Raw genomic sequence first — 26,381 nt, 5'->3', positions numbered from 1 at the left:
GTCATCAGCATTATAATAGAGACGAAGGCAAAGCAAAATGCAATTGAAAATTCATAAATGTACGATAATAGGAAAAAGAAGAAAAAGTACAAAATAAAAATAAAAAGAAAGAAAATTGCAATTTGCAACTAGAGGGAGACGGAGATGAATTTAATAAATTGCGAAACGCAATTATTCATTGCTTTTGATCTCCATTCAGTATTTGTTTTATTTACATTTTCTCTAAACAATTGCATTGGAACGTCACTCGATTTATACCAATTGTTGGCCTTAAAATGAATGAAGTGTAATAGTAGTAGTGTAGTGTGTATTGTATTTGTGTTTTGTATGTAGGTGTGTTGTGTATTGGGTGCATTATGTGTGTTTATTGAATATATTGTGAATTTAGTTTCAAATGTACTTACGGCTCTCAAGCACAACAACATTTTCGGGTATAGAAAACAGCGACTTACCTGAAAATAGAAAAGAAAATGGAGAAAAATGTGTGGTTTAGTTATATTGTTCAATTGTTGAAATACTTGGGAAATATATATAAATATTTTCAATATGTATTTATATATATTTTTGTATAGAAACCATTCAAACAGTGAGTGAGTAGTACAATTCAATTTGGATAGCTATTCAATGTGTTTAGCGACAAATGTTGTGTTGGATAATAGGTAAAGATGAGAGCTTAAAAATACATGCCGTGTTTTACAACACTGCACAATCCACGGTAAATACTGATGCACCAAATGCTGTGTTTTACAACACATCATACAATTCTGCATTTTACAACACTGCACAAATAATGTGTCAAGTCACCTCACACACACATACAACTATTTTTCTGCTTTGTCACGTTTTGCGCCGCTTACCATTATGTTGATAGCCAGCTGGACTATAACCAGTTGGCATCGGTTGGCGCTTGCGATAGCCATTGGGGTTGTCCGATGGGCCACCCAAGCCCATCAGATGGCCACCAGGTGTGGCGCTGCCCATTAACAGACCTGCCGCCTGTGCCTGACTCTGCATGTAATTGTAATTCTTATTGCCGGCAAAGCGACGCACGGGTTGCGGCAAGCAATTCAGCAATGGCGGCGTTGCCGGCGGTTGTTGCGGTGGCGGTGGCACCGACGATTGTTGCATTAGCGTCGACTGCGATTGCTGCGGTGGTTGCCACAAATACGCGCCCGTGATGTTGCCCTTTAAGTTATCCATAGACCGTGTCACAAGAAATGCTCTTCACTATATTGCTTCGTATCTTGTTGTTTTAGCGCTTTCTTCAACACACTTACGCACGAAATTCGCAAACAACTTTAAAACAGTTTTCAAAATAAATGATTTGCTTTTTTCACGTGACTTTTATTTTCGCTAAAGTTTTTTTTTTTTAAGCAACACTTTTCAGTAAGCCGACTCAATGTTGAATGATTTTCATCGACGTTGTTTTTATTTAGGTCTCAAATTCACAGAGTCTACTCGGATCCAATTAAATAAACTTTCAATTAATTTCACTCGAAGTGACATGTGCAACGTCACAATACAGACTGAGGTGTGGTCAGATTTTAATCAAACATATCGATAATCAATTCGATAAGAATCGATGAAGAAATTAAATATTTCGATTCTTGGGATTTTCAGTATACTAACTTTCTTTTTTTAGGCATATATTGAAAAGGACAACTTTGCGAGAATTCGTAGTTTGCTTTTTAGGTTTTGGGCGAAAAACAAACCAAGAACGAAAACTCTTAGCCAACTTCCGTTACAACTAATTTCGCAAGCTTTTTGCCTAAATACTAAGGATGAAATTTCAGTTGTCTTTGTTTTTCTCACACTTTTCCTGCTGCGCCGCATGCTATGTTTTTAGGGTTCGAGTTACAGCGACTTCTTGAACAAAAGACACTTTGCCACAGAGCGCCGAGCAACGAAATATTGCACATGACAAAGCAAAGTTGCAGCAGGATGCTGCCAAAAAGGCTCCATGCCACATGCGTTGCGTGTTTGCCACCTTTTTAAAAGGGGGCGGGACTCATGGGCATGGAACAGCGCGCAGAGAGAATGACTCGACATGCTCAATGCATATGTGTCTGTCTGCGTGTGTGTGTGTGTGTGTGTGTTGGATGTGGAGTGTGAGTGTGGAACGTGGCCATTGTGGCAAGTGCCAAAAATGCCATGCAACTGACAACTGAGGGAAGGTGAAGTACAAGAGAGATGGCGATGGCACACAACACATTTGTAAAATGTGGCAAGAAAATTTGCACTGTCCAAGGAGCGCAAAAAAAAAATGGTGAATGTGCAACAACAGCGACAAGAAGTAGAAGAACAACGATGGAAACTTTAACCGCAAATGCAAATGCAAAGTTTTGTTTTATTTGCACAATTTGTTTGCTGGAAATCAACAGCAGGTGACGCAGAAACATCAAAATTGCATTAAGTGCCAGAAGATTACAAGTTCCATAAACAAAGTACTAACAGCAACAGCAACAACAACAACGAATACAGCCACGACATTAGCATCAACAATGGCGAAAAAAATCTCTTTAATTGTATGCAAAATTAACACAATGAATGAAACAGGAGCAGACGGGGTCACACACAATAGAAAAGCACTTTAACCGATTTTTTTAGTTTGTGTGTTTCTTTTTTGTTCATCTGTTGCAAGAAAATTGTTTTTGCTTTACGTCGTTGACGTTGGCGAAGGCTTGCCATTAGGCTTTATGTTGAGTTTTGATTGTTGTTGTGGTTGTCTTCGTTATTTCAGAAAATGTAGCTCAGTAAATGTCATCAAGTTGAAATTTAAATTGAAAATGCCTTAAAGAGACAACAAATTAATTTATAAATATTTGTCTGTTATCTAAAACATAAAGCCTTGATTTAAATGTCGTTCAACTAAAGTTGACACTGATTTAATTTATGCTGCTCAAGTTACACTTTTAACAAGCACAACTGTACTTTATTACACCCACACTCATACACACACACACATAAGTTACGCACAGAGATAGAGAGAGTGTTACAGCTTTCATGGTTAAATCACAAAATGGCCTGCCTAATGAGAACTGAAATGCATTTCATTAGACGACTAGAAGTGCCAGCGCACTTCAGCAACTTTAGTGAACCTCTCCAACTACACCCTCCTCCTTTTTCCCCTCTCACACACTTGACCCAGTTTCTGTGCAGCTCAAAGTGCGTTAATTGCTTGGCACCGGGTTGTTGCTGCTGCTGCTGCTGCTGCCAGAGTTGACAACAGTCAAGGAGAGAAGAGGATGAGAAACTGTAACAGTATCTGTAACTAAGGCTGAGGTTGGGGTTGGGATCACCCACTTGAAACGGAATTTGATGAATTAAATGAATATATAGGCTTAAGCTTAGATAGGTGGCAAGTCTGTGTCATAGATCACTTACAAGCCATTAAGCAGGCATTAGCGCATGTCTTATGAATGCATCTAATAGATACAAATACTCAGATATAAGATACAAGTAGTTTTTTCTTTTGGCATAACTATGTCACATTTGCGCAACTCAATCATTTGTGTGTTTTGTTGACAGAAATAGCAAACAAAAGAGGCAAAAATGCATAACTAAATCCATTTTAATGAAGTGTATCTAATATAGAAATTAATTAAACATACAAAAGACAAAGAATTGCGCACACAACAAGAGAGAGCGAGCGGACAGCCGAAATGCGGTGTAAATTTCATGATACACATATTTGCCACATGCCACATGCCACATGGCCCAGTCACAGTCACAGTCACAGTTGCAGGGAGGTTTAGGGGGTGATGGTTTGTCATTGCCTTCACAGGTGACAGCACAAGTTCAACACGTTGAGCGAAAACAGAAACTCAGCTGGTTGCTGTGTCTCCCACCACTTTCTTTCTCCCCTCCTCTCTTGCTCTGCTCTCTCGCTGCTGTTTCATTCATTATGCTTATTAGATTTGCCTGTCAGCACTGCCAGAGACACGAGAAATAGAGAAACCTACACAGTTGCCACGAATGGACCCCATTGTTATTTTGGCATATTTATGGTCTACACACTGAGGAGTCATTATACTGCAGACAGACTAGACGCATCTTTCTTTAAATTAAATTACATTAAATTTTCATTGTGGTGCAGCACATTTTGTGGCATCTGGTATTCTAAGAATGTTGTCTACATTTTAATTATATAAATTTGTGAAATTCTCAAGGCTAACACACACATCGCATGCCATAGCCAATAATATTCCAACAGTTGATAATTCAACTAGCTTAAATTTCGAAAAAAAAAAGAGTTTTCCCTTTAAAATACACATATTTTATTTGGCTTTTCTTTTGTGCTGCATTTTATCAACATTGTTTCAACATTCACTTCCTTTTGTCCGGTTTGTCAGTGGCTCTAACGTGCGATTGGCAATTGCTCCGCATTTTTATGGCCAGCAGCAGCGGCATTTATGGCCAAGAGCTAGCAGTAACAGTATCATAGTAATAGCCACATCCACAGTCATATCCTCTAGTGTGTAAAGCTAGGGCAACTTTCGCTGCAACAATGTTTTCTCTTCCCCTCTCTCGTAGCTGGCTTCCTTTTCTCTATTATTTGGTGGCACAAACTTACGCATATTTCGATTTGCACTCTTTGCAAAAATATCCACAAATAAAAGTCATCGAGTTCCCCTCGCCGAGTGCCGACTGCCGACTGCTTACATAAGACACACGTTCGATAAAATGGGGGCTGTTTGTATTGTCGATGAGGGGAGGTAGGGGAGAGGAGGGAAGTATGTTGGTTACGTTGGCTTTGATGAGCATGGTTCAATGGCTCTATGGACAGTGCACATACCAAAATTGATTTCGATTTCAATCGCAAAGGAAGCAACAACAACAACAACAACAACAACAACAACAACTACAACAACAAGAGCAAACATGCTCAATTGGTGAAAACCACGTTTGGTTCGCTTGATTGTTGCTTTTATTTCCACAACGGACAACAAGATTGGAAAACTTGATTTTCAAGTTGCGGCACAAACGGAAAACGCATTTTAGACAGCAACAGCTCTGTCGCGACTTGAGTTTCCCAGATCTTTCCTCATCGCTGCTGTTGTTGTCGCTCTTGTTGTTGTTGTCATCCACTTTTGGTCGCATGTTGCTCTAATTGCATGACAAACTCTTGGCAACTTTCACACACTTTTTGGCATTATCTTTGGCCAACCAACAACTAAAGCCTGAACCGAACTGAACCTGAACCCCCCAGGCTGCCTCCCTCTTTCACTCTCTTCTCACTCTGTTGCCATCTCCTTTGGGCCATAACTGTCACATATCACTGTAGAAAAGTGAAAATCTTATGACCGGCTCAGACAACAGGAAATTGTTAAGCTACGTCAACTGGACGAAAGTCTTATGTAAGCACAGACGAAAGAAGAAAAACCAAAAGGAGAAGCAGAGTGAAAACTCTGGTTTAATTCTAATTGACAAGCAACATAATTGAATTTAAAAATTTAACAAGCGTAAAAATAAATGCAAATTTAAGAATATTTAAAGTGTCAAATTTTATTATATGGTATATTGCAAATTCAAATACTGATTATTTTCATTAATTTGCCGTAGCTCTCAAAACGTGTCAGCAAATTTACAGCTTAATCCCTGGCGACAAATCGGGAAAATGAATTGATCATTGCGTACACACATTTAAATAAATTTGGACATTAATAATTTCGAATTATCTCGGCTGTCACTTTGAATGAGTATATTCATTACAGAAAACACACTCAAGGAAAGCGCATTTTATTCACGACAGCAATGAAAATGCACAAAATTGCGCCACAAACTGTTCAAATGTCATAAACAAATGCTACAAAAATATTCAATGCACAACTATAAGTAGTATATACTTTATATAGATCAGTGCTAAGTATAAAAGTGCTTGCATATTTTCGTTCTGCCAGCGGTGAGATCAAGTAAACAAATGTTCAAATAAACAAATAGTTATAGAGACAAAGAGACCGACCCCCATTGCATAATTTGCCAATTTTATTTGTGTGAACAATTTCATTGAAATTGCGAAGAATAACAAGTAGAAATTGCAGCAGCAAAGTGTTAATTGACTTGTAAATACCTTGTAAGCTATTTTAGGCCGTCAAAATCCGAAAATACTTGTTTTTCTAAACCGAAAAACATACAACCCACTGAAAAGACTTTCAAAAAGAGTATTTTACCAATACAAACACTAAAGAATGTGTTCGACTAAATAAAAGCTGAGCAATTAGGTATTTTTGGTACTAAATTTATACCGAAACCTTTATTTGGTATAAAAATGTACTAATGTAAAAATGTATACCAACTTGACTGTGAAAAATCGGCTACACATTTTTAATTAAGGCTAAGCAGTGTGGTATTAATAATATAGTAATATATAACATACTAAATAATAATAGTATATACTAAATATATACTAATATACTGAATTTTAAATACTACCACAAAATATACCAAAAACTATATTATATAATACTTTCATATGTAACACATACCATAGCTAGAAAATATACCAGATTGTCAACCAAATAAATAAAGACCTGAAAAGCTATGGCTAGCGGGTATGAAAATGCATTGCATATAACAATCAACAATTGAAATCTATCAAGCATTTGGATACGTGAAATTGCATTTGCTCCGCTAGATTATTTATGATGCAGACCAGGCCAGGCCACGACTGGCAACCAATCCTATCCAATCAAATTTGATACGTTTCGACCAGAACAGAGGCCGCATTCTCAGATAATTCTATTTTCATTTCTGCCAATACTATTTGCATGAAGTCCGCCGTTGCTTTTGGAGGCGCGTATTTTATTTATTTATTCAATTTTCCACGTTTATGGCACCAAACACAATTCCAATTGAGATGAGAGAGGTAAGGTCAATGTCAGTGCAATATTTATACCGTCTGCTCGTTTGAAAAAGTTTGGAAACACTTAAAGCAGATTGTTTGAGCTTTTTAATTCCACTTATTACAGATTGCCAACCCCAACTAATTTGAAAACTGTACCAAATAAAGTTTGTTGATGCATGCAACACATTCTAAATTGCAAATTGCGAACTAAGATCCGAGTTACTTAAAAAAACATTAAAACAAATTGATTCGAAATTATGGTAAGTGGGGGAACTATTATTTTGTCTAATCCAATACACAAATATTTGTTTATTTTTCAAGCAATTGTTATTCATGGTACTGTTGTCTGTCATAAATTTAACGACTTACTGCACTGCAGGCGAGGGCGATCTAGATGCTAATAAAAAAGCCGCTGCTCGACAAGGAAGACATTCTACAATTGAGTGTTATAGCGGGTGCAGATCAGATAGTCAAAAATATAAAGATTCAAGATATTGACTCATCCATGTTGAAGGACTTGAGTGGAATAGTGATGAAGGAAATGCTGCATGGCGCTAAAGTTGTGGATTTGTTTGATAAGCTGCTCGTTTGGTGCTCGGTCAACGGTTTAGGTAAATCAAAAACCGAAGAAGATCCGAAAAAACAGCGTGATAATTCAAAGCCAAATGCGAAAGGAAGTGAGCCAAGTTATCTTTGCCTGATTGAGAACGGATCTGAAAAGTGCTATGTTTATTACTACAACCCCGACGAAGACATCTCTGTAGAAGAGCATTCCTTAAAGGACAACAAAGAACTATAAGGCATTCTCAGACAACAGTTGCGAAAATATAAAATACAAATACAAAAAACTTCAAAAAAATTACAAAATAAAAAATGTTTAAATCTCAGTTTAACTCTTAAACTGCAAAAAGTCAATTAGAATCCTATATTGATCTAGTGAAAAATTTTAAGACTTCTCTAATGTGTTTAGTGTATTTATTTTTATGATTCTCTCCTAAAATAGATCACAGAATAGTCTGATTATTGGAACCAGATTAAATTACTTCATCTATGCGATCAAAGAAATCGTACTGAATTTCCTAGATACATCAAAGCACATGCTCCATTAAGTGTCCATTTCACTGTGGACCATTTATCAAGTGTGGGCAGCTACAAAATAAATAGACCAAAAACAAGTTAAGAGTCAGCGCAACGCAGCTGCTTCTACTGCCAAGAAACAAGCAAAGTTGGCCACAAAAAAACAGCACCAACGAACACATGCCACGTAGGCAAAAGCAAACCACACGTTTGTCATAATAAAAGTTACTTAAAAATTGCACTGCGAATATCTTGGAGCACATAAATCAATGAATGTGCCTGGCTGCTGCTGCTGGGCCAAAAGCGCGCATAACGTGGCGTATGCGTGATTTATTTTTATGGTGAGCTTTGAAATGATGTGCAAAATGATTCTTAAACGCGACGACTACGTTCAAAAACTGACTAATTGCGTTTTCGCCGTGTCTCATGCGGTTCGTCACAATTTTTGATTTTAATTAGCTGCCTTCGACACATTTATTTGAGTTGTACGCAGCTCTCGCAAATGAACAAACTCAAGTCCTGGCAAACATTAACTTAATGCAGCTGAGGCAGTTGATGCTAGCTGCAGCTGTTGCCTCGCTTTCCGCTTGGGCTCAAAACACGAAGACCAAATTTATTGCTGCTCTGCGCCTGTAGGCAATCAAAAGATTGAAGCCAAGAAAGAGAAAAAAAAAGAAAAACTAACCTTTCGGTAAAGCACTCTCTAGAACTACGCTCTAAAAAAGGTAGTTTTTTTCAACTTTCGTAAATTCTACTCAGATGAAAAGAAAGTGCAAGCAGCTTAAATATTTGTCAGGGAATTAGAACAATTTTAAATATGAAAATAACACCCTTAAGAGAAGAAACAGCATTTGAACAAGTAATCATAGAATAATCTCACAAACTTCGCTTTCATGCGAATAATATCTATATCTGTGAAAAATTGTCGTAGTTTTTGCCAAACTTTGTCATTTAATTGCATCGTGTTCTCGGTGTGTTTATGAAATATTTGTGTGTCAGTTTCGTTTGCCACTGCAGCCTTTTCTTTTGGTACATATGTGTCAGCGATTTTAATAAATGGTAGAGCGTAGTGCCAACTAAATTGAAATCTCTAGAGCATTTTGTGGCGCAGAGCACACAGTCGATGAGACGCAGTTGGAAATTTGCTATTTTTCATTTTAGTGAAGTGATGCAAATGGTTTTTGCCTTTTTAATTTGTTGATTGTCAGCAAATGCAGTAACACACACAGCTAAATAGAAGGTGAGTGTTTTTGCAATCAGAAATGGAAAAACCGAAGTGAGATTGCAATTTGAACGCTATTTTAGGGGCGTGTAATTGACTTTAGATATGGCCAGGTTAAGCAGGCAGACCAAATTTCCATCATTTAATAGGAAATGTGACAAAGAGAGACGAAATGGAAACAAGAATTGATCAGGAAGTAAGAAGTGTGAAGTGGGGAAGGAAAATTTAAATTTGTAATGCCTGTATTAATTAGGATTATAAATAAGTAAATTGTATTATAAATTGCTTATTAAAAATGTTTCACAGTAAGACACCTATAATTTAAAAAATGGCAAATCAGTACGGTATTTTTTTTAAATATACCAAATAATATGCTATAACAATACTTAAATATACCGAAGGTCGTATTTGGTATATTAATGAAGTACTGCATTGACAAATATACCATAGAGTGCAAAATATACCATATATATAGCTTTTGCTCATACAAAAGTATTTCATAAATAATTTTTTATAATTTCCTGGAGACACAAAGGTAGAAAACTTGTCTACAGTGCAATTGTCTGTGAGGAATAGTCATATTGTAATTTTTATGCTGTGCTTCAACTCCAAGCACTTCTCTGTTATGCTTATAACTTTCGACATTTCTGCACAATGCTGGAAAATGTTCTTCATGCTTTTTGTTAGTATTTGTCAATTGTGCAATGATTAAAAACCATTTGATTTATTAAAAATCAATACTAGCAATTAAACTGCACATATTTCTTGATAGCTACACAAAAAGTACTTGAATATCGTTTCAAATTTGAAATTAAATAATGAATCTTACTTTCTGTATTTGTTTAGTTTTATTTATTAACTTCAACTACCAAGTCAAACATTTGTCTTTGCTAATAGCACTTATAACTCAAATCTCTGTGAGCTTTTTGCTTTAACTATTTCACTTTTTTCTCCCTGTGTACACATGTGAGTTTCATAAATAAAAGAATGTGAAATTCTAAGCTGCTGGCAAATTTGTGGCCCACATTGCAAATAAAAAGTACAAGAAAATAGGCAATGAAACCGAATCCAGAGCAGCGCAGTGTACTTGCTTAAAATCTCATTATGTAAAGTAAAAATAATGGGAGGAGGAGAATGAGGAGGAGGAGAATGAGGAGGAGGAGGAGGAGGAAGCGATGCCGCAATGAAAATGCCAGAGCAGAGTGTATACGATGTTAGAAACAAAGAACTGAAAATGATTACCACTTTTACTTGGCTTGCTGCAAATTGAATTGATTTTAATCTGCATACACACAGTGCAGAGCCTCCAGGAGAGAGAAGCTTCTGTTTTTTTTTTTTTGCTTTCTTTCTTTTTTCCTGCCTTGTGCCAATAAAATTTGCATTTGAAATCGCTTTTCAAAACAGCAAAAAAACCAAAACGAAAAACTTGCACAGGCGCAACGCAGTATCTATTACACACGTGTTTGTCAGTGTGTGTGTGTGTGTGTGTTAGCCTGTGGGAGTGTCTTTTAGGGCGAATTAAATTCTGGCCAATAAAAAAGTTTAAAGCAAGCACGCCAGCAACTTTTATGCGTGTGCAGAAAACGATAAGAGACCCAGCGACATCACTAAGAGAAGGCGACACTGGAGTGGGTGTGTGTGTGTGTGTGTGTATGTGTGTGTTGGTTGTGTGGATGTTACGCTTGAACGCAAATAAACTTAAAAGACATATGAAAATCAGTTTTTGAATATTGGCACAAGGCAAACAACTTTGCTGCCAGCTTTTAGACCTTCTCTTCCGCCTCACTCCACTTCACTCCACTCTCTTCAAGCAGATTGTTGCTGCCTCCCTCCCACACTTCCTGCAGGAGTATTGCTATGCTGTTGCTGTTGTTGGCACGTAGCCGGGAGAGGTCCTCCTCCTCCTCCTCCTTTCTCTTTTGGCTCATGGGCATATCATTACTGCGGGTGGGAGCTAAAGTATTTGCCTATCTCAATGTCTACAGACAAACAGCAGCAGCAGAAATTTCGATTTCTGGTTCATTACATCGCCAAGTTGGCAAAAAAAACGAAAACAAATGATTATTTCTTACATGTGAGTATTGTTCTCTCTTATCTTTCTGCCTTGTATGTAAATTATTTTCATTAACTTTTCTTTGGAAATATACCAAAGATAAAGACATCTATGCTGAATAAATAAAAATGATAAATAAAGTAAATCATTATCATTAAGTTGCAATGCCACAGGCGATGTAGCACATCTTTCAACCGCAAGAATCTAATGAAGTTCCCCACATAACCCTAAAATGGACAAAATGCCTAAATTGGCATTGTGTCTGCTGTCTGCTGGCATGTTTCGGCAGTTTTCGCTGCAATATTCATTGCGCCAAATGCCACTTAAAACGCAATTACCGCAGCCTCTCACTGAGAGTTCACCAAACGCAATACTAGACAAGTGACGGAGGGAAAGGGAGGGGAGGTGCCTTTTGCCCGTCTCCCTTCAACCGATGCATCCACGCATCGTTGGCAAAAACATTTTCAAAATCATTTCGAGCAAAAAAAAAAAAAAGAAGGAGGAAAATAGTGACGAAAAAGCGGGCGCAACTGAAAAGCATTTGCAATGCAAATTGCGCGTAGCCAAATTATAAAGCAAATGCGCCACGAACTCGGAAACTATGCCAAAAAGAACTGGAAAATCGAAACGAGGATAATAAAACAGCTCAAGAGAGCGTTCAACAGGCTTTAAGAATCGTTTACGCAAATAGTCAATAGACATAAAGGTTAATATACATGCAAGTTGATGTAAAATTCTAATTGAATTTCCTACGTAAATTCTTCTAATTTTACTTAAGCACTTTCCGTTTAACTGCCTATTTTTGTGGTATTTGTTGAGGCCATCAAGCAGAGTGTACACAGGTGAAATATATTTAGAAATTTTAATAAAATTAAATTGTAAATACTTCAGAAATATGTTGTGGCAAAGCTCAAGTACAAATAACAGGTAACGCAACGATTTTGTACAAATTAAATAAGTTAAGAAATGGTTTTATATGACACAATGGTATATTTCAAATGCAATAGAATATCAATACACAAAATATAGATTTCGGTACATTTTTTATAATTATAATTTTTAGCAATAATAACGCAATGTTTTGCTTTCATTAAAACTGAGTATCGAGTCATTCACACTCAAGCACATTCGACTTCATCTTCTTACTTGTTTAAAGTGTAAGATGTGTACAGCTGCTATAAATAGTTATTGGCATAACTCGAGTTACATAAGTTACACAGCTTAACCTTAGCCTCAATTCATTAGTAAGCTGGAAAACTACTTTCCGCAGACATAGAAAATTAGTGAGAGAGTTTCGAAGGTAGATAGCTAGAGAGAGAAAGCTCGGCGTCATCAATTAAGAAACCCCTTTGCCAAAATTAGCGCACTCAATTAATTTCAAAACAGTTTACCCAACGTCGAGTCAGCGCCAACACTTTTAGTTAGCAGCTGCCATGACCCCGCGTGCTCGCCTGCACCCATTCATCAAACATCCGCTTCCCAGTCTCCCATTCCCATTCCCATTCCCACCTCCATCTCCCATCTCCCATCCCTAGTCTCTTCTCAAATCTACACTTTCTCATACAGAGAACACACACAACTTGACAGTGAGTGAAATTTCAATTAATCAAGCTGTGTGCGAAACGTGCGGAATTGGGGTAAAGGTGCACATTGGGAACAAGGTGAAAGGGACTCGCGTTTTTCAAGCTAACCCATGTCGACATTTCAGATATAGTCGAAATTGATGGCAGGATACAAGGATATGAGAGAAGGCGGCAGCAGTAGAAGCAGCATCATGGGAACGAGAACGTGTATTGAAATGAAATTTACAGCGCCAAAACAAGTGTGTACAAATTGTGTGAGAGTGATCGACTAAGCCAACACCCTGTGAGAGAATATTTGGCACAATCTGTTTAGTTATACTCTGCAAACCCATTCGATATTGCTCATTTTGCATAGCCTAAAGGGTATTTGCTATACTATACTAGGAAATAGCAACGGCATGAGCTGGTTGCTGTTGCTGTTGCTGATGCTGTGATGCAGGTGGTGATTAGTCATTATTTATTTTAAAATCAATTAGTTCGCCTTGAAAGTGCCTCTTCCTCGTATTGCAAAAGGGGGGAAGGAATGAAGTAGTGGCAGACATAAAATTCACGTCTCATTGACAGGCAAAAAGATTTTAGCACATAATTCTTGTGAATCTTTTGAACATTTTGTTTATCTGCAATGAGTGTGCAAAATAATAATTCACATTTGAATAAGTCATTTCGGGTTTTCATAATAAAATATCAAATACCGAGAAAAGAGAAACTCTTTCTCTCTCTCTAATTGGCAATTATGTTTTTGTATGCAGCAGCAGCCGTGCCACAAAATGACAGGTTACAAATCAATTTCACATAATGCCACAACAACGATTTTAATGGAAAACTAATTAAGTTACACATTTTGGTAAAATGGCAAAAGAAATTTCATGCACATCAAATTGACAGCTTGCCTGGCCGCAATGAAAAATGCAATTGAACGATTGAGGAAATTAATGCTGCATTCAAAATGAAGACATCATTGAGACAACGACGGACGACGGACAACGTTCAAATTCAAATGCAAATGCGAATGCAAATGTCAGGAACTGAATACTAATACTAAGTAATACCCAAAAGACACAAAATGAAATGCTTTCGACTCTTGCTTTGACAAAAGTCAAAGTGAGACGACAAATCAGACAGAGAGGGAAAGAGAAGCAAATGAGCTAAAATGTAAAACAGGAAATTAAATTTACGAGAATTTACACAAAAGCCCGAAGCTGAAGCTCCAGCTGACTGACGAAACTGTTGCATATCTCATCGCTCCAAAGCTAGAATGTGAGTGAGAGGAGAGAGAGAGAGAGAGAGAGAGAGAGAGAGAGAGAGCTTGACTTGTTCTACTCTGAGGGGATTTCACTTGAAAGTATTCGCAAATTGTACATTACTGTGAAAAATTGTAGTGGATATCTTGGGGATTATGTCGTAGATGATGCCAACAAAACTGTAATCCCATAGAAATTGTTAGCATGCCAACTAGAGCAAAATTAATACTCTAAACGAAGCATATTTAAGGCGCCAAATTAGATATTAGGTTGGTAGCTTTTAAGCTAAACTTAATTCTTTAATTTCAACTAGGCGACGACATTTGTACACAATTTATTCCCGCAAACATAAGTTTTATTCGCATCAAGCACGAGCGAAAATAAATTAGCTTTTTTCGCCGAGATTTTCAATAAAAATGTGAAGTTTTTGTCTTAGCCAAAATTTAATTTCACATTCATCAAGCGAACAAAGGCCTCAAGAACTCTTTGGCCATCATACTTTTTCTGATTGAAGGCCCACTGCTAATTGTCAGAATCAGAAGCCAGAGGCACAAATTCTAGCTCTACAGGCATCGAACAATGGTTCCTGGTTCCTGGTTTGATTGCAGATCATGTTGTTTCAAGGACCAAAAGCTCGCTTTGGTCTAACTCTGAGTGTGGCAGAAATTCGGACATCAATGCAATCGCATTGTCTCTGCAGCAAAGTCGATGGATTTTCATGGAATTTTGCAATGTTTTGGCAGCGCTTAAAGCTACAGCTCAATGACAATTAGAAGCACGGGCAACATGTGGCGTGATTGCAGGCGAAATAAATCAAATAAAGCAAACTAGTTGGCAGACTCATGCGTTGCATAAATCAGTCTCGCCTGGAAATAGTTTTGTTTAAACAGTTTGCCGGATATGCCTCATCCGTCGTTGCAAGAGTCGAGTCAAAAGTCAAGAGAAGCATTCATCAAGAGCCAGTGGCAACAGTTGCCAGCCAGCCAGCCAGCCAGCCAGCGTTGCCAGATTGTGCGATGCTCTGCTGTATAATAACGCACTAATTTGCATTGCAAGCTGAAGGCTGAAGGCAGATGGTACAGAGCAGAGATCAGAGAGCAGAGGGCAGAAAAGCCTGAATGCAAAAGGACAACACAGATGCATGCCAGCATTGGGAGGTCGGTCTAGAGTAAACACACACAGCATTTAAAACCCATGTCACATATGTCGACAGCTAGTGCTGCTGCGTTGCGTTGCTTCGCCTTGCCACGCCCACGCACAGCATGTGGGCGGCCAACAAATGAAGCGCTGCAAATATTATTTTTTAATGAAATTCCATTTAAACAAAATTTATTCTGCCACACACACACACACACACACAGTTGTCCCTTTGCCCCCTTCGAAGTGACAGCACATCCTTGCCAGTAGGAGAACATTAGAAGCATTTTCCATTAGGTTGCTTGCGCGCAAAACTTTAATTGAATAAGTTTCTTTTTTTTTTTGTTGCTCGAGCAGGAGATGTAAAGAGCATATAGAGCACAAGAGTAGAGTCGAGTAGAGTGCCGAGATCCAAGGCGACTAAGAGGAAGTTTTATATCTCGGTTTTCTACTCCTTGCTGCAGCTCTGTCGGTCTTGCCTGCTGAGAGTGCATGCAATTAATTTGAGCAGTGCATAAATGCAACTAGTCCGCAAGTAGTTATTGCGACACTGCGACTGAATGATATCCTATGTTAAACCATGTTGAAATATTCATATATTTTGAATATTTCGAATAAGGGTTTTAACTCAATGAAATTGAAACTCTATGTAATATCATATTTGAAAATGAAATATTATATTGTGATATATATTGTTTTGATTTCATATGAATATAACCTCGTGTATTTCAAACAATTGTAAGAAGTGACTACATTACGAATTCATAATAATATTAAGTATACGTAGTTGACAGAACTTCAAATTCACTCTAAACTTTACACAATTTAATAGTGTAGTGATTTACCACATTTTAAAATAAATAATTATTCTTTCAGATGTATGATTTGCAGTGCACTTTGCAGTCATCATAATATTAAGTATACGTAAAACTATTCTGAAATTTACACAATAGTGATTTATCACATTTTAAAATTACGCTTTCAAATATACAATATTCTTTTCATTAGAACACAGTCTTGCATTACAAGCTAGTAACAAATAAGTTTATAATGAATTCCTTACAATATTAAGTATACGTATTTGCCGGAACTTCAAAATCCACATTACCACATTTTAAACTAAAGTATTACACTTTGCAATATAGGATACTATTTTCATTAGAAAACAGCCTTGCATTATAAGCTGGTAACAAATGAATGCATTATGAAATCATCGTCATATTACGTATACGTAGGTGACATAACCTAAACTTGGCAGGAATTACCTTAACTGCGCCTATTATAATGGAGGGTATCGTAAACCAAAAGTCAGCTTGAGCGCAGTTAGTTAAAGTGTCTTCTTCGAGATTGTCGCTAATAGCAATGTTTTTCAGTTGCTGCTGCTGCTTCTGCTGCATTTTCCCGCACTGTTGTCATAGTTGCAGGTAAAGAGAGGAGAAGAGAGACGCAGAGTTACAGTTAAAGTTTGCATTTTCATTTTCGTTTTCCCAGCGTTTTGGGCTAATTCAATTTCCTGGCCATCGCCGTCATCGCATTGTGTTTGGGACAAGTTGTCTTGTCTGTCTTTTGTTACAGTTACAATTTTCCCAACAACATCGCGCCAGTTAAACAGTTTGCATATTGCGCAACAATAACAATCTCTAAAAGTGACCAAAGCGAGAGCAGAGGAGAGGAAGCAGCAGCGGTGGCTGTGGGAGAACTTTGCTCTTGTGTTTTTTGTTGTCTTGTCGACCACTAAAATTGTCGTCGAAATTAAATGCTTAACTGGGCTGACAAGCGCCGATGACAGTTGCACAATGTTCGCAGCAATAGTTGTGACTGTCATTGTGTCTATGTATCTGTGTGCGTGTGTGTGTGTGTGTAAGCGATGTGGCAACGCCAATTTATGTCGCATACATCTTTGAACGCTGACAAGTGCCATGGAAAAGCAGCATGAGAAAACTTTTGCTTGTGATTGCTTTGGGGCCATTGCTTTTTGGGGATTGATATGCACCCAAGGCTGCCCTGGCATCTGGCATGTGGCATGTGTAGACTAGATGTGGCACACAGAATGAATGCTGCTGCTGCTGCTGCCGCTTTTTGGGGTCATAAATACAACGCATGCGTTGGCTGCATGTTAATTGCTTTCGTTGCCAGCTTTAAGTTGCACTTCACAATGCTTTTTCAGGCCAAAATGAAGCAATCTTTGACATGGTTTTTCTATCGAGGCATTTTTGAAAATCAATTAAATCTCAAATTGAAAAAGAACGCAGCCAATTAAACTCATTTGCATTCGATTAAGCAAGCCAATAATTTACAAATGTAGCAACAAACTGTGGAAACTACTCTAATCCCAAGCTGACCAAATATGTCAGTCACATTATGACCAAATACGTCAGTCAAAACTTCAGTTGTTCCCGATGTTCATTTGCTCACTGTGTCGCCCATTGACATTTATGAATGTACTCATATGTATATTGTTGTTTGGTCAATCAGCAGTCAGCAGTCCGTCTGTCTAACTGTAGTAGGCACTCAATCAAGTTTTTAAGGGGCATCAATGGCAATGATGGCTCACTCAATTACACGCACTTACCACACTAACGACAGCCAGCCAGCAGCAGCAACTCAGGACGTTGATGGGACAGACGACGACACAACACTTGATGACGATGGCAAAAATTGCTGTTGATGTATATTTCGGCAAAAAAGAGATGGAAAAATGAGAAAAGCCGACAAATGTCAGTCTCAAATGGATGCTTTTCAGATTGAGATCGAGCCACACAATAGCCGAAGCTGCAAGTGCCACAAAATGCGCCAATTATCGCAATGCAATAACAAAGGCCCCAACAAAAATAATAAAGCAAAATTATTATCTGCCCAAGCGTAACACAATGGCATCAGTTAAGCTGATGATGGAGCTGAGGCTGCAGCTCTGCGATTGGTTGATGGAGCTGACAACACAATGTGGCAACAACTGTTGCCAATATTTTGCAATAAAATGCCTAAAAAAGATGATGTGTTGACGGGCAACAAAACCAAAAAAACAAAAACACGTACACTCTAACTACATGCCATATCTGATGTGTCTGATGTGGCAATTGAGAAACTTGACAACAATTTCTTGGTCCATATGTGTTTGATGTTGCTGCGAGGTATGACAGCAATCAGCCACGCCCACAGCCGCCTGCGGCGAAGCAATCGGAAAACACTCAACTGCTGAAATCGAGCTCAAGTAAATAACATTGAGATCGCAATCGCAGTGCAGCGCAAAAAAAGTAGAGAACAAATCAAGAATGAATAAAAGTTACTCTGTTATAAGCAGAACATATTTTTTTTAATAAAAATATAGTTATCATTAAATTGAAGTTTATATAATAGATTGGAATATCTGTATTAAATTGTTTATCTTTTATACTTTTCATTTATTACTACAACATTCTATACTACCCCTTGACAACTACTTACAGGGTATCTAAAGGGAAGCCAAATTGTGTATTGCAACAGCTGCTGTTGCGCGTGCTGTGAACAAACAAAAATAAAAAAAAAACAGAACTTGAACAATTTCTTTATCCATATTTCTTGTTCTCTCACTAGTTTCTGTTTCCTTCCCCTATTTCATGTTTTTTTTTTTACTTGTTTTTGGCTGATAACTTTCAAATGCAATGCCGCAGGCTGTTATGTCAAGGCAATAATGCAAAATACAGCAAGTAAACTCGACTCGCAGCTAGATTGAACCGAAGTGAGAGAGAAAGAGAGATGCTGATGGAGTTGGCTAGGGAGTTGGGCAAATTCATGTTGCAATTGCGGTTCGAGAAATGGAAATGGAAATGACGGCAACGTTGACGTTCAATTTCTCATAAAAGTTTCTTTCGCCATTTCTTGCATTCTTTGTGTGTGTGTGGCACAAGTGCACAAAATATATATCATACACGAATATGACAGACAATTCAAAGTTGAGAATTGCATTTCGTGTTTCTGCATTTCTGATAAGACGTTCAATTTGAAGCGGTAATGCAGAGGAAATTGAAATTGCTACAAGTCGCAAAATCGAAACAACACATTAAAGAATCGAAGATATTTTAATAAGTATGTAATATTTTGTTTTAAAAAAATATTCATTTTGTCAATATATGTTTAAAATTATGTATTTTTAATTCCTTCATGGTAATGCAGAGCAAGCTAAAAATGAGAAAAAATACTTTCAAGAATCCTACATACAGATGTGAACTTTGAAATAGCAGTGCTACCTGTGCGATTAAAATCGAAAAATACTATTACAAACACAACTTTCAGATAAAATTTAGTTATAACAGCATAACGTATTTAATTTTGATTATATACTAATGTATAGTAATTGATATTAACATGTTGTAACATGTAAATACTTTAAATTTAGTAATTTCAATTCCTTCAATTATTTTTTAAGCGTTAAAAACAATTTGCATATTATAAAAAATTGACTCGACGTAATTGCTCAACAGTTGTTTTTCTTATTATAATTGCGATAGTAAATAAGTATGAAATAAATAAATAAAAGAGAATAAACCTTAACGAAGGGCTCAAAAATATGCACATAAATATAAAACAGGCTGCACTTGCATTAAAATTAAAAACATTTCCTGCTGCGGCGGAAACAGCTGTAAAAAGTAGCACAAAGCGAGAGACGCAGGCGACGTAGTTGCTGCTTCAGTCACCGCCACTGCCACCGCCTTCATCACCGCCATCGCCATCGTAGTCGCAGCCGCTGTCAACTTCCGTTGCGGGAGGATGTTGGCCATTTTGCTTTTACAGGCTCGGATTTGTGAGAGCGGCAGAGAAGCGCATTAACGGCACGTTACGGCCGTAACGAACCCAGGGGACAGTTGGGGTTCCCCTGTTTGGGGAGCTGGTGACAATGCAGCTTAAAGGTGTGAATGATTGCTGTGAGTGTCGCCGAGACGCAACAATTGTTTGGCATTTTTGATTAGGCGCCGAGCGCAATCACAGGTCTCGAGGCCCATAAATATGTTAATGATAATGAATTGCAATTGAAATTGCTTCTGGGATCAGTTCGGCTCAAGGATAAAGCCCATATCGTAGCATACTTTTTGGAGAAGACCGCGAGAGAGAGAGAATCGTTGAAAACTTTGCATTTTAATGCAGTATAATTCATTATTGTCAGCCAACAACTTTTCTCATATTAACTGCGGCGAACAAACGATTTAAATTTAATTAACCTTACTCTGCGAATATAAAAAGCAACCACAAAATGTAAAGTTAACAGCCAAGCTGATTAAAAAGTAAACTTTTACTTTTAATAAAAATCACTTTTGCATTTCGCATTTGCTGTTGCTGTTCGCGAACGCGAACACGAGCGCGAAGTAGAGGCAACCACCAAAAACAACAACAACAGCAACAACAAAAATCTGAAGAAAACTTTGTGGTTAAATTAAAAATACTTTTTTTATGCAAAAATGTTTTACAGCAAATAATGAGCTGAGCTCATTGCGGTTAGCAACGGCGACGAGTCCGAGTCGAGTCTGAGCAAAAGAGACCAAAGGCCAAAGGGCAACAAATGCAGCAGCAGCAGCAGCAGCTCAAAATAATAAGTACTATATTGAAATTTATTTGTACAAAAAAAAAAAGAAAGAATAAAGAAAAACAAAATGCAAAGGCAAAGCAGATTTGCATTTTTAGCAACAGTGAAAAAGAAGCAGACGGCTAAAAAAAAGTCAGTTCTGGCCTAAACAAAGAGCAGCGAGCGAGACCGCAAAAGTTGCCACGAAAAAGAAAAACTTATGAAAAATGTTACAAGTTCACAGAGAAGAGACACGAGGCAGGGAATGGGAAATGGGAATGGGAATGAAAAGGAGCCAACTAAAGTGAGTCCGAAAAAGCAACGGATTCACTGCAAATTAAACACGAAATTGAATTCTGCTCATAATAATTTCCCCAAGGATGCTTATTAGGCTAGCAGCAACAACAGAGCAGAGCAGAGCAGAGCACAGCTCTCAGTAGTAGTAGCCAGGACCCCAAAGATTTCATTTGACGAGTAAAATCCTCAAGCAGGCTTCCTCCTTTTGTCTTGCCCCCACTTCCCTTTCCCTTTCCACAACAACCTCGACATTGTCATAAGTGCAACTGAGACACGAGTGGATGTTATTTCCTTGATTAGGCATGGGAGAGGCGCCAGCAACAAAACAAAAGCAAAACAATCAAAGAAAGACACAGAGCCAGAGCTTCCAAATAAATCAGCTATGCACAAAGTCATTTAGTCGAGCCAACTGAAAATGGTGCTCCAGTTGACCAGGCCATAAAGAAATGACATCAAAATCCACAGATAAAACTCAAATACTATTTCATATTGTTCTTGGTTTAAAAGATTGTACACTCTAGTTAATTGATTGTGGTACACTTTAAGAAACTCAGTATTTAATGTAGAGCACATTTTTAAATTGGATTGAAAGTAGTATTATTTAAATACCAAAAGTTGATTACTTGTATAAATTAATATAATATTAATTTATATTACGTTAAATAATAAAAGTATTTTGTAGAATATTTTCTCAAATTTTCTTCAAAATGACATTTAAGACCGATATTATTTTTTGTGTACAATGAAATTGAACAATTTTATTGCTTTAAATTTTCTCCAACTCACCAACACCTCAAAAGCATTGAAAGGATTAATAAAAAAGGAAACTATGTCAAAAACCAAAGAACCACATGCATGTCAGCAAAGTCAACAAACAGAATTGAAGCAAACAAACTGATGGCGCGGAATTTCTGGTGAACTTTTCAAGTTCTACTTTGCTTAGAAACATTCCAACGAGTTCCCTTAAAAAAAAAAAAGATCTAAGCGAAATAAATGGGAAATCAATTGATTTTGACTTTTTCTGACTGATGCTAAGCTAAAAGTTTCAGCTAAGGATCGAAAATACAATGGCGTGGTTAAAGCCAAAGCCATAGCCATGGCCAATTATTAGACAAAAACGGCATTGGAGGGAATTTGCTTGCGAAACTTTTTTGGTTTTTTCGGCTACTATCGAGAATCAACGAAATAACTCTCCAAAAGAAAATAATAACAAAAAAACAAAAACGCTAGCAAAAGTTTTGGCCAAATTCCCCGCAGAGTCAAGAAATAGGAAACTAAAGCAGATGTACAAATGGATAGAGAGCGGCGACGAACGAAGCTATAGATACAAAAACAAAGATAGATAGAACTCAGCAGCAGCAACAGAAAAGCAGTATCCACTCTCTAATTGAAACCTAGGCAACAAAACGCGTTGTACGAACTTAAGTTCAACTTTTGCGTAGAAATGCAATTAAAAGCAGCAGCCGAGCGGCAGTCAGAGACGGATTTTGCTTAATCTTTGCATCAGTTTTGGTCCCCAAAGCCAAAAACAGCAACAACAACAACAACATCAGCAGCAAAAAGAAAACAACAGCAAGAAGTAAACTCAAAACTTTCCTCTTGGCTAATGCAAAAGCAAAGCAATGCTTAAATTTTATTTACGCACAAATTAAAACATCAAGGCTAAGAAGATGAAGGAAAAGTGTAACATAGGCGAGGTGAAGGAAGGCGCAGGATGAGGATGCTATGGTAAATTATGAACGAGCGATGCCTCGAGCCAGGTTACATAAGTTCAGGGGAGGTAACTCAAGAGGGGGAGGGAGGAGAGAGTGAGAGACTCGGTTGCCAGGCAAGATTGTTTTTTAGTTTATAGTTGTTTGAGGTTTTTAGATAATGCGAAAGTTGTAACTAGGTGTGGCCTCCAGGCGCTGCCATACTTTTTGAACAGTTTTACAAGCTTATGAAATGAACTGAATCCCAGCCGAGCCTAGCCCAGGAATTGGTTATTGCCTTAAGTATTTAGTTCGAGGATCAATAAATGACGAAAGGTCAAACGGAGCAATGAAAATTGATTGTGAATTTGTGAGAATTTTATACAAAGCGGGGGAACATGTGAACATTGCTTTGATGTCTGGAATTTGATGTATAAATATTTAATATAGAGTTACAAGATTTAAAAGTAAAGATTTGTTTTGGATAATTTAATCAAGGTGCGATTTATCTTCAACACACTTGTGACACATCTTTGGGTTATCAACTGAAGAGAAGATTTCAGTTTGACCACAGAAATTGCACAATAAACTTGGAATCAATTGAATACGATGTGCGATGAGCTATAAAAAATCAATTAATTTTGTACTTCACACGTGCACACCCACACACACACACACACACAGACACAACAATACAGTTGACCACACATTTGTCGGTTCGGTTTGGGGCATGCCACAAAGTCAAGCGAGAAAATTAATACACATGTTCTTGCAATAACGAGAAAGTCACATCTTTGCTTTCATTTCATTCTTCTTCCCTCCCACCCACACACTTTCTTTTATTCATATCCTTCTCTCCTTTGGACATTTCCTTTGGAAAACCAATCGGCAAATGCTTTATAGCATTGGCTACTTCAAATCTGAACTCTTCGATTACTTTTATCCCCAAACATTGTCACGTTTAAGAGTATCTATGAAACGTGTCTTAGATAAAAGAATTTGCTCGTTTTCTTGCGACTCTTTTAAATAGATCATTGTCACCTGGTTGTGAAATTGGGTCGAGTGCTCTGACAAAGTTGATTTACACTTACACTTGTAGTCGAGTCAAGTTAATTAGTATAATATTTTTGTTGGCTCGCAATTTTCCTTTAATTGCGCGCATGTCACACTCAGAGCACTTGGAAAAAGTTAAAGCAGAAGAAGAGTTTGCCAAGACAGGGTGCTTACAAATTGTAATGATTGCAATTTTATGAGGGCTCCTCCCAAACGAAAGACACGCTCTCAAGTGCCAACAATTAGAAAACTTCCAACAGGCAGGTAAAAGGAAAAAGGAAGCAAAAAAAGCAGGGAGAACTTTTACTTTGAGTGTGGGATCTGTATTTGACATACTAATGAATTTATGTAGACAATTTGCTAAATGGTATGTGACCTTTTTGCCAAAGATGCTGGCGGGCAAAGAACAAAGAACAGAATGTTACTCTATATAATAGTAAATATTAAACGTTAGAATAGTTCAACACCTGAAATCAAGTAATAAAATAGATTATTTCAGCTTGAGTAACTACAGTTTAAATAGAGTCACCTAAGTGAGGTGTCGAGATTAGTGACGTAATTAACGTATTTAACAACCTAATCAAAGGTAAAAACTTCACCTACCTCAGAGTAGTAATCGATCCTAAGTCAATGAGGAACCAAATCAAAGCAAATACATAATAATCGTAATCGTAAAAACAAAACCAAAAAACAAGTTAATAGAATTCGTATTCGAGACAAACGCGCTCAGACGCACACACACCAAAAGTTATATTTTCATTTGAATGATGGTAGTTTGTTCTTTTTGATTTGTTCTTGTGGTAATGGTGATGGGAAGGGAATATATATAGTATATATAGAACGACGGTGGAGAAGGAGGAGAGAGAGAGAGAGAGTTGGGTACAACATTTGTCAGCTAAACAGAAACTACAAATGAATAGGCGCCTTCTACTCACTGTAGGGCTGAGGTCGTGTACCGTAAAGAGGCTCCTGCAGTAATGGCGAGCGACCATTTCCAATCTCCTTAACTGAAATGAGATAAGAGCAAACGGCAAACAATTTGCGCGTGATAAATGTTTCCACAAATTTGTTGAATTTGTTGGTTGTTGGTTGGTTGTTGTTGTTGGTTTGTTGGTTGGTTGTTGATTCTTGGTTGGATTGGTTGGTTGTTGGGTTTTTGCTTGGATTTGGAGTTTTCTTGATTTGTTTCTGTTTCTGTTTCTGTTTTGTGTGTGTGAGAGTCGTCTGTGGCGTTTATCGAATCGTTGTATTTTTGATTTTCATTATTGTTTTGGCTAAAAACTAACTACGAAGTGTTTGGTTGAATGTAACGAGAGTTGTCTGTATTTATATGTATTTGTTGTTGGCATCCAAACGAAATAGAAACATAATGAATATTATAAAAAAGAACAGTAGATCCTAGTAACTAAACCAGATGAGAACAAAGAAACAAAAACAAAGGGAGAACGAATAAAAAACCAGCACCTGAGTAAAAGAGAAAACAAACAAGAAACCAGTGATGAGAGGCTGGAGGAAAAAGAGAAGTTGGGAGAGCTCGTTTATAAAATATTTCGCGGGTCGTTCGCCCGGCTTATTCGTTTGCCTTCTGCATGTCAATGAATCAGTTTTTGTATATGCCATATAATAAAGTATACATACAAAAACAACAAGAGCAAGCCAAAAACCAAAACCAGACGCAGCAGGTTAAACTAATTTCATTTGAGGTTTGAGACAGGTCAGTACCCAGCTATAGCAACGGCCTCAATAACAACAACAACAGCAGCAAACAGCCACAAAAACAAATATGAATTTAAATTTACGTCGAAACTCTTATATAACACAACACTTTGGAAGTGGTTTAATTTATAGCTGCGAAAACATTTTAACGAAATTAAACGAATGCTTTGCTATGCTGATATGCTGACAATTTCTGAAAACACAACTGATGATGATAACCCAAAATTAATGATTCCAAGAGAGGTGAGCGCGATGAGATAGATAGATAATTGGCCAACTAACACTGACTGATATCGAGGGGAACAGGGACTGACAAGCTGCTGTGGCTCATACGCTTCGAGCACCTGATTTCAGGGTCAACTACGCGCAAAAAAGTGACCAGCGATCAAACGAAAAAATCGAAACAACAAAACGCGACCCCAATAAATGCAGTTTTGCAACATTTGGAGTTGAGAGTTAGAACCTGTTCTTTGCATCGATTGTTGCATAAAGTGGGCTAATGTCTTGCATTGAATCGACTTAAAAAGGCGCGTAATTCATTCGGCAAAAATGATATTCTGAAAGAGAATTAAATAATAAGAAACATTCAATATTACCATGAACCACAAAAACAATATATGGCAGTTGCTCAATCTAATCCATTTATAGAAATAACTCTCAATGGGACAGAGAATCGACTAAAAACATGAAACTGCTTTCTGAAACTAGATATGTTATAAGAAGTTTGAAGTGAATACTTTAAAGTTTTCCCTCGACTTAAACTATTAAAAAGGGGCAAGGAAGGAAGGAAGATTGCACGCCTCCGAGAGAGTTGCACTTACAAACTATGAGATATTGTATTTGTAGAGGTAGGTAGTAGTTATTATTTAGAATAGAGTGCTTCAACTGACTCACCTCCAGTCACAGTAGCTGTGTGTGTGTGTGATATACG

General features: G+C 37.5%; 1 protein-coding gene and 1 long non-coding RNA gene across 3 annotated transcripts in view; one reads left to right on the top strand and one right to left on the bottom strand.

Moving 5' to 3' along the window:
* LOC132792185 (heterogeneous nuclear ribonucleoprotein L) overlaps positions 1–26,381 on the bottom strand; it is a 144,886-nt gene that overhangs the window by 36,358 nt on the left and 82,147 nt on the right. The window contains 2 exon segments of the mRNA XM_060801440.1: positions 405–452; positions 24,670–24,741. Coding sequence (XP_060657423.1) covers positions 405–452; positions 24,670–24,741 — 120 coding nt within the window.
* On the top strand, positions 6,690–7,788 carry LOC132790520 (uncharacterized). Of its 2 annotated transcripts, none has more exons than XR_009632808.1 (3): positions 6,690–6,865; positions 6,936–7,104; positions 7,166–7,788. It is a non-coding gene; the product is annotated as an uncharacterized LOC132790520 (long non-coding RNA). The 2 variants fall into 2 exon arrangements; XR_009632807.1 differs by having other exon boundaries at positions 6,696–6,865; positions 6,969–7,104.

The sequence above is a fragment of the Drosophila nasuta genome, chromosome 3 (genome assembly GCF_023558535.2).
Source record: "Drosophila nasuta strain 15112-1781.00 chromosome 3, ASM2355853v1, whole genome shotgun sequence".
Classification (NCBI taxonomy): domain Eukaryota; kingdom Metazoa; phylum Arthropoda; class Insecta; order Diptera; family Drosophilidae; genus Drosophila; species Drosophila nasuta.
Note: the sequence above shows the minus strand (reverse complement) of the source record. Positions and strands in the feature narration are given on the sequence as shown.